General features: G+C 51.8%; 1 protein-coding gene and 1 long non-coding RNA gene across 3 annotated transcripts; both read right to left on the bottom strand.

Moving 5' to 3' along the window:
* Positions 1-214: 214 nt before the first annotated feature.
* Positions 215-7060, bottom strand: LOC132470308 (ATP-sensitive inward rectifier potassium channel 12-like). The gene is made up of 2 exons (XM_060068736.1): positions 6561-7060; positions 215-4582 (listed from the first exon to the last, which is right to left on the bottom strand). The coding sequence occupies exon 2, from the start codon at positions 4492-4494 to the stop codon at positions 3214-3216; it is 1281 nt and encodes a 426-aa protein (XP_059924719.1). The 5' UTR covers positions 4495-4582; positions 6561-7060; the 3' UTR covers positions 215-3213.
* A 4575-nt stretch (positions 7061-11635) lies between these two features.
* Positions 11636-13790, bottom strand: LOC132470709 (uncharacterized). 2 transcript variants are annotated; one of them, XR_009528690.1, is made up of 5 exons: positions 13580-13790; positions 12487-12586; positions 12260-12339; positions 11850-12128; positions 11636-11799 (listed from the first exon to the last, which is right to left on the bottom strand). It is a non-coding gene; the product is annotated as an uncharacterized LOC132470709 (long non-coding RNA). The 2 variants fall into 2 exon arrangements; XR_009528689.1 differs by having other exon boundaries at positions 11636-12128; positions 13580-13784.
* Between the last annotated feature and the right edge of the window lie 129 nt (positions 13791-13919).

Here is a 13919-nt window from a genome sequence, read left to right as displayed (position 1 = left end):
AGTGTAGGGAACGTTCTTCAATACACATGCAAGCACTCGTCTGATTCATTGCATAAGAATGTAAGGAGAAACCACAGACCGACACGTAGACAAAGACACACACAAGCAAGATCACTCGCACATTGCACACCCTTTATTAATAGTATTGCTTAATTATTTTAATCTTATCCCAACCCTCTCGTAGTCACAATCATGAAATTAATGACTTTTCAAAAAAGGATGTTTGGCCAAAGTTGACTTTAATGTTCAGTCTTGTGATTTTGTTTCCTCATTAGCAGAAACATGTTTTGATTGAGAAGGATTTCAACCAAAAAGGCCTTTATTTGTTCAATATTTGACCAAAAGGTATTCCTTTCTAAGGAGTATTTTATTTGTGGTCAGAAGAAGGCTTTCCAAAGTGAGCGAACCGATGCAGCCTCCCGCAGACCGAGAGCGTGTGATCCTTCTGAGCGGAGTCTGGGGACCGTAGCACAGAGGTCCCAGGGGACGGCTGGGTATTATATATCTATAAATATATAGATATATATCGTATACGGGCCTAATAAGGAGGTATGAAAGGGCCCACTTTATGGAACCAGCAGCTCATATCAAACCCTGGGTTGGTTCCACTCTGCAGTACTGCCCTCTGGGTCCCAGCACTGTTCATATCAACCTGGCCTTCCAGGGACATTTCCGGAGAGCGCAGCTCGGCTGTGAACCGAGGAACAGCGTTGGAGAGACGGGGCGGGGGGGATGGTTAGGGTTCAAAGGTCGTCACTCTGGGAACCCTTTCGCCTGATTGCCCGGAGCGTCCGTGACCCCCCGGGACGCTGGGAGCATCAGGTCATGTCTGGGATGTTCTCTCCCCCCCACACCCTCCTCTGTCCTGTGGGGGGGGGGGGGGGGGGGGGGGTTATGGGTTCCTCGGGTCCTGACGAGGGGAGTCAGTTTCAGAATATGCACCGCTGTCGTAACTCAAGTGATGAGTAAGACCCTTCTGTGTTACATCACGTAGTTGCGTGTGTATAGAAAAACTTTAAACAAGAGTGTATTCATGGAAGTACCTCTGTTGGAGGTTTTGACCAAATGACATGTTTTGTTTCTCTGTGCAGGACGCTAGGCTAGGGGGGGGGGGGGGGGACCTGAGGAGTCTACATGAGGAGCCTACGCATGGAGCCGAGACGTTTCCTAAGAAGCCACTCTCGGTGAAGTGCTAGACAGATATCGCTCGCTAAAGAGGTGACCACAAATATATTGAGATTCATCAGAGGTAAACATCATGCGCATAACACATGAATAAAAACATTTGAGGAGGACGGAGGCCTCTCAGAATAAGCCTTCAACTTTTGATGTTTGGACGTAGCATGTCTGTTTAACTGGTCGGAAGTGATTTCATTGTCACAATAAAACAAAAACAATTAGGTCAGTGTCCAACAGTAATATTTATAAACTTTAAAACACAATCTAAACTTATTGCAAAATGATCTTCACAGTTTAGAATTTTAAATTCCAGTAACTAGAAAACATTAAGACATTTTAAGAAAACACTTTCTAGAGGCAGCTTGTCAGCTGCTATAAGACGTCTACTGACCGCGGCCCTAAGCACACGTCCTACACACCAAACGCTGCGGACACTGTGCAAGACCAAGTCAAAGCTGTGCATGGGTGTGTGTGTGTGTGTGTGTGTGTGTGTGTGTGTGTGTGTGTGTGTGTGTGTGTGTGTGAATAGCTGCAGTTGTGTGCCTCTGAGTGTGGGTGGATGTGAATGTGAGTTTGTGAATGGTTGCAGGTTTGTGCCTCTTTGTGATTGTGACTGTGTGTGTGTGTGTGTGTGTGTGTGTGTGTGTGTGTGTGTGTGTGTGTGTGTGTGTGTGTGTGTGTGTGTGTGTGTGTGTGCGGGTCGTCAGCCTCATGCAGACAGAGCTGCTTCACCCTGGAGGCGTGTGTCAGGGTGTAACTCTGCAGTCTTAATTAGGCTCTTGGTTTCCTATGGGGGCCACTACAAGCCTGTCCCCAGTCTCAATTTGGCACGAATGATTTCCGTCTTCCTCTGGGATCTTCAGCGCTCCACGCCGGCCCCGGGGCCAGAGCCAGTGGGCGGCGCCCGGGGCTGGGCCAGGTGCGGCCCACTGAACCTTCACCCTTTGCTTTTGGTTCTCTTTTTGGTTTGGAACAATTCAAATATATTCATGCTGAAGTTAATGTAATTCAGTCCCATTTCATGGCACACTGCTTCTGCCTCTGTGTTTGATTGAACGGCAGGTTGGCAGCATCTGCATTCTCTGGATTGGCCAGTATTCACTATTTTCTTCCAGAGATAAACCTCGGCCATGAAACCAGGCATGTCTTATAGATTCCAAACCTTTCTTTGTATTTTTTCCCTCCCGTCTTATACTCTGGCGTCTGAGAAGTGTGAATCCCCCTCAGCCTCAGGTACACGGTGGTACCCCCTGTGGTCCAGCAGCCCTGTCTCCCAAAGACCTGTCTCTGGGAGACAGGGCTGCTGGACCACGGGGGTACCCCGGTGGTCCAGCAGCCCTGTCTCCCAGAGACCTGTCTCTCGGTCTCCTCGCTGCAGGAGCCAGTGCACCTCGGGCGGGAGGTCAGTCCTGGCCGTCATTGCGCCCCCGGCTGTGTTTGTTCTCTCGCTGACGTTCTCGCCTGGTATTTGTGGGGAGCCGGAGGTCTGCCTGGGGCAAAGGCTTCCTCCGGTCAGCGTGCAACGTGGGTTTATTGTAGTTTTACTTTGATATGATCTACTTGTAGGTAATGAGCCAAATCCATCTCCTTAGCTGCATTTAGATAATCTTAGGTTTATAATTTAAACTGTGTCATTCAATTAGGCTAGACCCTTTTGTTGCCGTCTCATTCCGTTTGTAGAGTTAGGTGTTGGTGTCGACGGATACTGCACTGAAGACGTGGAACACAATCCTCCTCCAAACACTTGTGTTCTAAAGAAAACCCTCGGGACTGGAACCACTCCACCCCCCGCTGGGTCGTTAACAACACGTGATCACAACATCCTGGTTCATCTTTAAACTGTTTCATTGAAATGTAATGTTCTTGTTTGCATTTGAAGACAGAAAAAGCCAAACCAGACAGAAGGTCCGTTCTAAACCCTGCTCCGGTCTGCCACGACGCTCCAGAGTTCCCTCATGACAGTTCTTTCACTCTCCTTCCTGCATCTGGAAGGAACCAAACGAATAATCCAGAAAGAACCTTCACCCAGCAGGATCATATCTCTGACTCCTTGCGCAGCGGAGTCTGATCCAGGCCGAGCTTCACGTGCTCCTCCGGCCGCGCTGGAGGTTCCCTCAGAGCTCCGTCCTTCATCACCTCACCTTCGTCCTCCTCATCCCTGCTGATGAAGGCCAGCTCGTTCTCATAGCAGAACGAATGACCGCTGGAGGTCGAACTCTTCTGGTCATCGATGTCCTTGGCGCTGCATCGCGGCGTGGAAGGGACCTCGAAGGTCTTGTGAAAGTGTGCGTAGTCCACCTTGTAGTGGTTCCTCTCCTCAAAGACCACCGGCTCAAACCGGTACCCCCACAGGATCTCCGAGGACAGGTAGGAGCTGCGGGCCTGGGTGGTCATGGCCGTGGCCTCCACCATCCCCTCCAGAATGATCACGATCTCAAAGTCCGACGTCACCAGGTCCTGCTTGCTGATGCCGAACAGCGGGCTCTCCTCGTCGATCTCGTGGATGATGGTGATGGGGGCGACCAGGAAGAGCCGGTCGATGCCCTTGTCGTAGCCGACGTTCATGTCGATCTGGTCCAGGGGGATGTACTCGCCCTCCTCCGTCAGACGGGGCTTGACCAGCTGGGCGCGGACGTGGGCCTCCACGATGTGGCTCTTCCTCAGGTTCCCCACCCGGAACATGAGCGACAGCTTCCCGTCCCGCATGGCGATGACGGCGTTGTGGCTGAACAGCAGCGTCTTGGCGCGCTTCTTGGGCCGCGCCATCTTGACCATGATGGCGCCGATCATGAAGGCGTCGATGATGCAGCCCACGATGGACTGCAGCACCACCATGGAGACGGCCATGGGGCACTCCTCCGTCACGTAGCGGGCGCCGTACCCGATGGTGGTCTGCGTCTCCACGGAGAACAGGAAGGCAGCCACGAAGGTGCGGACCTGCATGGTGCACGGCGTGAAGGCGTCGTCGTCCTCCCCGGCCTCCATGTCCCCGTGCAGCAGGCCGATGGCCCAGAAGGCCAGGCCGAAGGTCAGCCAGGACGCCACAAACACCAGGCTGAACACCAGGAACATGTAGCGCCAGCGGATGTCCACGCAGGTGGTGAAGATGTCCGATAAGTAGCGCGAGGACTTCTCGTCCATGTTGGAGAAGCTGATGTTGCACTGGCCGGTCTTGTTGACGAAGCGGCCGTGGGCTTTGCGCCGCGTGTGGATCTTCCCGTTCCCGAAGCTGCCCACGGCCGGCATGGCTCCCAGAGGCAGGCCTCGCTCTTCACAGGACACGACGCTGTAGTGGGGGCTCCGTCCAACACTCATGCCTTTGTCAGGACCAATGAGACGGGGAGATGAAAGTCTTTCACCAGCAGAACGTCGGTATGTTGTGTTATCGTGACGTCAGCCGGTTCTGGGGAGGACAGAGGAACAAACAATATTCAGTTCTACTCGTGGCACAATTCTCTATTATATTGATAGTTTCGCTAGCACCTCACTTCCCAATCCAAAGATGAAACAAATGCGTCATTGGTTTTGACTTAATTGACATTCAAATGTTTTTAATGTGATAGATGTCTTGTGTTTCCAACAGCGTCCTATTGGTTCAGAGCTTCTATGCTAACAGAATCATATAGAATGATCGAATTACTTGTTATTTAATTTCCTCTGACAAGTTGCTGCTCCTGTTCTATCTTTAGAAACGCTCTGTCGGGATTACATTGAGAATGCAGTCAAGCATTTGGACACATAAAAGCATGAAATAAATACAAATAAAGCAAACTATCGAATAATTCTCACAGTCCGCCGTTACGGTTTGATCATACAAGTCTTCTCTGTGAGATAAACATTAATAAGCAGCCAGTCTCGAGTCAGAAGCCCTACCACTCTGAAGCCACCTGTTTGCTGGAGTCATCACCAGACACAACTAGAAGCTAGAGTACTATGTACAAGAGTGAAAGATTAGACCGACAGAGGGAGAGGGACAGGTTGATCCCCTGAAGCCCTGAACAGTACTCCAGGCATGGCATTTTGATATTATTTTGTTTATTATAATTTTTATTTGCATTCATCCAATCAATAATCATCATCTTAATTGATTGTTTAAATTCATTATAACAACATGAGCCACTAAGATTTGATTGATTGAGTTATTGATTTTGAATCCAGATTGGCCACTGAGGCTGAAGTCCATTACGATGCCCTCTGCTCTGTGCTCGGGCTAATGGCTCGCTAAGCTATTTAAACGCAAACAGTCAAATGGATGTACCGGTGTTCCCTCTTACAGAGAGAAGCTCCCTCAGCAAACAAACCCTCATTCTGTTCTTAAATTGACGTTGCTAAATCATTTCTCCAGCTGCAATGGAGGTCAGTACCCACAGATTTCACTGTTTATTGTGATACTGTAAAGTCATGTTTTGTTTCTACTGAAGAAAAATCAACTGGTGGTTAGACTTGAATTTGTATGAATTGGTGTGCGTGTCTTTGTGTGTGAATGTAAGTGTGTTATTGTGTGTCCGTGTGTGTATTTCGGTGCGTGTGTGTGTCTGTACGTGTGTGTATTTCTGTGTCTGTCTGTGTGTGTGTGTGTGTGTGTGTGTGTTTGTTTGTGTATGCGCATGTATGTGTGTGACTGTGTGTGTTTGTATATGCGTGTGTGTGAGTTTGTGCACGTGCACTCGTGTGTGTGCGCTCGTGTGTTTGCGCACGTGTGTGTGTGTGTGTGTGTGTGTTTATGGTGACGGTTCCTGAGAACTCCAGTTGCTAGGAAGCGAGACGTGGGGTGGACCAGGGATATTAATATCTGACATTCTGGGAGCCGGTTCTTCAGCACTCAGCGAGCAGATCACTGCGCTGCCAGGATCTGACAACAGGCTCACCGCGCTACACATCTCCCACTCTCTATTCTTACCTTATCCATGGATACATGGTTAGCTCGACAGACAGACAGACAGACAGACAGACAGACAAATAGATGCTAGCTAGATGCTTAGACAGACAGACAGACAGACAGACAGACAGACAGACAGACAGACAAATAGATGCTAGCTAGATGCTTAGACAGACAGACAGACAGACAGACAGCTAGCTAGATGCTGAGACAGATAGACAGACAGATAGCTAACTAGATGGTTCGATAGATAAATACACAGAGATAGACAGCAGACAGACAGACTAATTAGTAGTACACACATTTTAGTGTACATTTCTTATTCTTATATCATTGCACTAAGAATAACAGCAGAGGTAAAATAACAACAATGCCAGGAACATATTTTCATGGTAGAGATAATACCGATATCCGACAGCGTGGCTGGAGCCCCGGGCGGTGCTGAGGGGTATATTTAGAGGTGCGATCAGCCGCGCGGCCGCAGCCTGTCTGTGATGCTCACCTCCGTTCCTCCGCCTCCCGGAAAACTGTTGCATTTTCTGCAGTGGCTTCAGCTCTCTGAGACCCCCGGGGCTCCGGGGTTCAGGCCAGGCAGTCGATCAGCGGTACCCCTGCTGTGGGCCCCCCTCCCTCCATCAAGTGTCTCCCGTCCGGGCAGCGAGCGTCTCGGTGGAGGTCGTAGCGTCCGGAGTCGGGATCACACCGGGATCCTCTCAGGAGCGTTTGTTTTGTAGAGCACATGCGCCATCTTGGTCCGACGGCTCTGCCACAGAGCTCGAGACCCCCGGCCAGGTGGGGGCTGTTCTGCAGAAATAGCCGGGCTCCAATCAGGAAGTGACGTCGATCAGTCAACCTGTCTCTCCCTCCCTCGCCTCAGTCTCCTCGTCAGGAAGCTCTCTGCTGTCTGATCGCTGCGCTGTGGACCTCTCTGTATCTCTCTCTGTGTCTCTCTCTCTCTCTCACTCCAATCCCCCTCTCTCTCTCTCTCTCCCTCTCTCTCTCTCTCTCCGATTCCCCCCCCTCTCTCTCTCTCTCTCTATCCCCCCCCCTCCCTCCCTCCCTCTCCCACTCTCCCTCCCTCTCCCCCCCCCCTTCCCCCCTCCCTCTCGGTGACACCGTAGCTCCTTGGCATTTGGAGCCTGTGCTGCGTGTCTTTGTAGCGGTGTGTGTGTGTGTGTGTGTGTGTGTGTGTGTGTGTGTGTGGTTGTGTGAGTGTGTGTGTGCGTGCGTGCGTGCGTGCGTGCGTGTGTGCGTGCGGTTTGCGGTGCCACCTGATGCTGTGAGAGGCTCGGGCCGATACGTTTACGTACAGTAAGCAGTCCTGGATCAAAACATCAGCTGCCCCCCCCGGGACCCCAGAGAGACCCCAACAGACCCCACTGGGACCATGGACCCCCACAGCCCCCACCGGGACCCCACAGCCCCCACCACAGCGATATAACCTTTTTCATGATTGTTGATGTTATCGTCAGTCTCCCCTGATGGTTGCATGTTGCGTAATGTTCTACAGACCATAATACCACTGCGTGTTCCTTTGTCTCCTGGTGTCTCACACTGCGATGTCACGACTGATGAGTCGATCTCATCTCCTGACTCCACGAGCAGCTATTCTGGGACGCGTTGGTTCATGGCTCGCTCCTCCCGTCAGAACAGAACTCAGCGTGTTCAGAGCGGCTCCAGGTCCGCTCCTCCAGGGTCCGCTCCTCCAGGGTCCGCTCCTCCAGGGTCCGCTCCTCCAGGGTCCGCTCCTCCAGGGTCCGCTGCTCCGGGGTCCGCTCCTCCAGGGTCCGCTGCTCCGGGGTCCGCTCCTCCAGGGTCCGCTCCTCCGGGGTCCGCTCCTCCAGGGTCCTCCAGGGTCCGCTCCTCCAGGGTCCGCTCCTCCAGGGTCCGCTCCTCCAGGGTCCGCTCCTCCAGGGTCCGCTCCTCCGGGGGGAGAACCAAACGCCGCTCACACCATCTCTTTATTCTGGTGACGCTCTCTGGGCCTGGGAGGGGCACACAGACACTCACATCCTCTAACCAGCTGATCAACCGGATCTAACTAGCTGATCAACCGGATCTAACTAGCTGATCAACCGGATCTAACTAGCTGATCAACCGGATCTAACTAGCTGATCAACCGGAACTAACTAGCTGATCAACCGGAACTACCTAGCTGATCAACCGGAACTAACTAGCTGATCAACCGGAACTAACTAGCTGATCAACCGGAACTAACTAGCTGATCAACCGGAACTAACTAGCTGATCAACCGGATCTAACTAGCTGATCAACCGGATCTAACCAGCTGATCAACCGGATCTAACTATTTGATCAACCGGATCTAACTAGCTGATCAACCGGATCTAACTAGCTGATCAACCGGATCTAACTAGCTGATCAACCGGAACTAACTAGCTGATCAACCGGAACTAACTAGCTGATCAACCGGAACTAACTAGCTGATCAACCGGATCTAACTAGCTGATAGCAATATCAGCTAGAGTATGTTCCCATAGAGTGGTGTGTGTGTGTGTGTGTGTGTGTGTGTGTGTTTCTGCACATGTGTGTGTCTACCTGTGTGTGTGTGTGTGTGTGTGTGTGTGTGTGTGCGTGTGTGTCTACCTGTGTGTGTGTGTGTGTGTGTGTGTGTGTGTGTGTCTACCTGTGTGTGTGTGTGTGTGTGTGTGTGTGTGTGCCCGTGTGTGTGTGTGTGTGCCCGTGTGTGTGTGTGTGTGCCCGTGTGTGTGTGTGTGTGTGTGCCCGTGTGCTCTCTAACACGCGGTGCTTCACTCCGGCCCGTGTTGCGGTGGAAGTGGGTTACAGTCGTCTGAGCGCCGCCCAGCTGGGGGCAGATGATCCGTTAGGGGGGCTGTCACCGGGCGCCTCCACTGAGCTATTTCAGGCCCGTCCCCGACCCGGCTCCCCGGGCGGGGGGCGCAGTGGGCCACGCCCCGGCCAGCCTAACTACATACTGATCCGGGGCAGACGTGATCAGATGACCCCGCACTCTGACCCCCCAGTGTCCCCCACGCCCTGAACCCCCCCAGTGTCCCCCCAGCGCCTGAGGTCCGGCCTGAGTGACAGGAGGAGGCGGGGCGGTCTGAGGGGTCCGTGGAACAGAGCTGGAGCTGGTCCATCCCTTTACACCCACGTAGGGCTACGCTAACATAGAGCTACGCTAACATAGAGCTATGTAAACATAGCGCTAAGCTTACATGGAGCTATGCTAACATAGAGCTACGCTAACATAGAGCTACGTAAACACAGCGCTAAGCTTACAAGGAGCTACGTTAACATAGCGCGACGTAAACATAGCGCTATGTTAACATAGAGCTATGTAAACATACTGCTAAGCTTACATGGAACTACGTTAACATAGCGCTACGTAAACATAGCGCTATTTTAACATAGAGCTACGTAAACATAGCGCTAAGCTTACATGGAGCTACATTAACATAGAGCTAAGCTTACATGGAGCAACGCTAACATAGCGTTAAGCTTACATGGAGCTACGTAAACTTAGCGCTAAGCTTACATGGAGCTACGTAAACATAGCGCTAAGCCTACATGGAGCTACGTTAACATAGAGCTGCAGACCAGAGCAGAGAGCAGCTGGAGGGAGCTGCGTGGTTATCCTTTCTTCCAGTCCCAAGACGCAGTAATTGCTCTCTGCTGGGCTAAATGGGCCAGCAGGTGCACCTCTTGTGGAGAGCTCCACACAAGCCTCTGATTGGTTGGGAGGTCGGGCTGAGGGGGCGGGGCGGGAGGGCTGCTCGTTAGTGGCTGTCAGTGATGTCATACCCGCTGGGGCGACACAGATGTGGAGGATGAGTGTCTGTGGGCGAGCGGGGAGAGATATCTCTCTCTCTCTCTCTCTCTCTCTCTCTCTCTCTCTCTCTCTCTCTCTCTCTCTCTCTCTCTCTCTCTCTCTCTCTCTCTCTCTCTCTCTCTCTCTCTCTCTCTCTCTCTCTCATGAAACCATCGACTCACCGAGCCGATGGATTCCTCATCAAAGATAACCGCAGTATAATAAAGCTGAGATTATAATATATTAGATTATATTTTAAAAGCCTTGAAGATTTTAATAATATGACCACAAAAAAAAAGACAATCAAATAATTTATTCCATAAAAAGTACTGAACATAATTAAGAACTGAATAATGAATCCAGCCATTCATTAATCCTGTTGGTTTCCTTGGGTCAAAGGTTGCAGGGGCTCCTGTCTCCCGGGACCCGTCTGCATTATTAAACCCCAGCGGTCACATGATACGGCGTTTTACGGGTATGTTCCATTTTCCACGTTGACCTTCGTCTCCCCCCGCCCCCTTGGCCAGCCGCCAGCCCGCTTGTTTACCAGATCAGACGGAGCATCTCCCTCCCCCCCCCCCATCCATCACCCCGACCGCGGGAGGAATGTTCCGGAGCACAGCTGCAGAGCAGGTTGGGTCTCACCCTCACAGCCTCGTTCTCAGCGCCTCCGATCACTGAACCGCACCCAGAGGCTGCGTGTTGACCGTGTCTCCTGGAGGGAGGGGAGGTCAACACGCAGCGTCTGTGTGTTGACCGCGTCTCCTCGAGGGAGGGGAGGTCCTCTCGGTCCAGACCTAACGCGGAAAACAGGAAGGGCGGCCTTTAACGAGGTGCCACCTTCCTGTGTGCAAACTCGATCCCCTCAGCTAAGACAGAAGGCCTTGGATTCCCTCTGTGAGGCCGAGCAGAGTTACACCGCTCCAGCACATAGCTTGGACCGGCTCCGAGGAATTCACACAGTGCACCGGTCACACACTGTGTCCTGCCGCTCAAGGTCACTCTGGGCCTCCAAGCTCGCATTCAGCAGGCTAGCCTCCAAGCTTGGCTAGCCTGCTGAATGCAAGCTTGGAGGCTAGCCTGCTGAATGCAAGCTTGGAGGCTAGCCTGCTGAGGCTAGCCTCCAAGCTCGGATTCAGCAGGCTTGCCTCTAAGCTGGTGTACAATGATCAATGATATAAAATCAAATTTTATGTTTCTCATTAAGGATATTACTTTCATTTCCTCTAATGCAGGAAAATAAATGGCTTTGGCAGAAATTGGGGATGTGTTTATTGTGGGAGGTCTCACTCTTATTCTGAATGTGTCTGTCCAGCAGGAGCCCCTCATCTACCACAGGCTTCAAACGATGTGTGTACATGTACAGTATGTGTGTGTATGACCTAGGGTCACACACACACATACTGCCACTGCACATCTACTTAGTGCTTACACACCACATTTACACCTACAGGCAGGTCAGGGCCTCACATTCAGCCGGCCCACTGTGCGTGCGTGGTGAACCCACAGGATGAAGTCCAGTCCCCAGACAGAACAGAATCCATCTGCACTGCTTACAGGTTCACTACGTCGCGCTGGTTAGCGCCAGTCCCTGTGCTAACATGTGTAGTGTGGGACCTACCTGTCAGCGGGCCAGGGCCTATCTGTCATGGGGCGGGGCCTACCTGTCGTGGGGCGGGGCCTATCTGTCAGCGGGGCGGGGCCTACCCAGAGAGGGGCGGGGTCTATCCAGAGGGCTGGAGATTTTAGCTGATATGTAAAACATCAAGAAATATTCAGAAGAGTCGAACAGTTTAAACATTTAATTTCTCTCTTAAGTAAAATATTCTGCCAGACATCTTTCGTCATAAAATGAAGAACTTAACAAAGGAAACGATTCGTTCCGCTCTGTTGAACAGACGAAATGGAGCGTTAGGACGGCTTGTTGTTTATCATGCGTCAGAGGCGCCATCTAGTGGCACACACACACACACACACACACACACACACACACACACACACACACACACACACACACACACACACACACACACACACACACACACACACACACACACACACACACACAAAATAGTATCTATTTGCAAATATCAGTGACAAGAATTGCAGTAGTAAAATCCATTGAAATAATTCCATCCTATTTCATTCTTCCTAGAGGAGAAGCCTTCTGTCCCACTGGTCCAGGAGCCACGATGGATGGATGAATCGATGGATGGATGAGCTTCACAACGACTCGAACAGCTTCCTCCTGTCCTGGACGGAGAGGCCCTCCTTCAGGCTCTGGGACCCCCCACGGAGAACAGGTTAGATAGCCCACTGGTTAATGACACTCGATTCAATGTAAAGGTTACATTAATAACTTCAGACCATGCTAAACCTCCCTCTGCCGGAGGATGAGCGGTGGACTGTACCTTTGATCTTTCTCTGATGTGTTGAGTGAAAGATTTTTTCCTCCTACAAGCAGAATCACTCTTGGCCACGATGATGTCATCTGGAATAAATAACAAGGGTGAGTCTCTCTCTCTCTCTCTCTCTCTCTCTCTCTCTCTCTCTCTCTCTCTCTCTCTCTCTCTCTCTCTCTCTCTCTCTCTCTCTCTCTCTCTCTCTCTCTCTCTCTCTCTCTCTCTCTCTCTCTCACCGGCTGCGTGTCCTTGCACCGTGGGCTTTTTGTCTGAGCGGGACCAGAAGCTGGACCTCTGGCTGGTAGCTTGGGGCTTGGTCTGGACGTGGGCTTTGTCCTGCAACACACACACACACACACACACACACACACACACACACACACACACACACACACACACACACACACACACACACACACACACACACACAGTTGTATATCCTGACGAGTCTAAGGACTGAGGCAGTGATGGGGGTGGATGATGCTGAGGTGTCTCTATCTCCATAGCTCTACGTGGTGTATCTCTATCCCCATAGCTCTACGTGGTGTCTCTATCTCCATAGCTCTACGTGGTGTGTCTCTATCCCCATAGCTCTACGTGGTGTGTCTCTATCCCCATAGCTCTACGTGGTGTCTCTATCCCCATAGCTCTACGTGGTGTCTCTATCTCCATAGCTCTACGTGGTGTGTCTCTATCCCCATAGCTCTACGTGGTGTATCTCTATCTCCATAGGTCTACGTGGTGTATCTCTACCCTCATAGCTCTACGTGGTGTCTCTCTATCCCCATAGCTCTACGTGGTGTCTCTATCCCCATAGCTCTACGTGGTGTCTCTATCCCCATAGCTCTACGTGGTGTCTATCTCCATAGCTCTACGTGGTGTGTCTCTATCTCCATAGCTCTACGTGGTGTATCTCTATCCCCATAGCTCTACGTGGTGTCTCTATCCCCATAGCTCTACGTGGTGTCTCTATCTCCATAGCTCTACGTGGTGTGTCTCTATCCCCATAGCTCTACGTGGTGTATCTCTATCTCCATAGGTCTACGTGGTGTATCTCTACCCTCATAGCTCTACGTGGTGTCTCTCTATCCCCATAGCTCTACGTGGTGTCTCTATCCCCATAGCTCTACGTGGTGTCTCTATCCCCATAGCTCTACGTGGTGTCTATCTCCATAGCTCTACGTGGTATCTCTATCCCCATAGCTCTACGTGGTGTCTCTATCTCCATAGCTCTACGTGGTGTATCTCTATCCCCATAGCTCTACGTGGTGTATCTCTATCTCCATAGCTCTACGTGGTGTATCTCTATCTCCATAGCTCTACGTGTACCGTGAGGGCTGTCTTCAGCTCCTCTCTGAGCCTCTGAGCCTCTTGTCTGAGTCGCTGTAGCTCCGCCTCCTGGAGCTGGAGGGATGGCAGTAGTACGACATCATCACACACATCGAGTACACACTTCCTCAGAGAAGGGTTGACCCTCAGCAGGTTTAACGACTTGGGCCCTCTGGTACCTCCTGGTTCCCCGACCCCCGGCCCTCCTCCTGGTTCCTTGGCCCCCGGCCCTCCTCCTGGTTCCCCGACCCCCGGCCCTCCTCCTGGTTCCTTGGCCCCTGGCTCTCCTCCTGGTTCCTTGGCCCCCGGCCCTCCTCCTGGTTCCTTGGCCCCCGGCCCT

Source organism: Gadus macrocephalus, chromosome 2, assembly GCF_031168955.1.
Source record: "Gadus macrocephalus chromosome 2, ASM3116895v1".
Taxonomy (NCBI): domain Eukaryota; kingdom Metazoa; phylum Chordata; class Actinopteri; order Gadiformes; family Gadidae; genus Gadus; species Gadus macrocephalus.
The sequence above is the reverse complement of the archived record's forward strand: the minus strand, read 5'-3'. Positions and strand labels throughout refer to the sequence as shown.

Excerpts from the sequence above, each read along its gene's own strand:
- LOC132470308 (XM_060068736.1), bottom strand. The coding sequence starts at position 4,494 with ATGAGTGTTGGACGGAGCCCCCACTACAGCGTCGTGTCCTGTGAAGAG.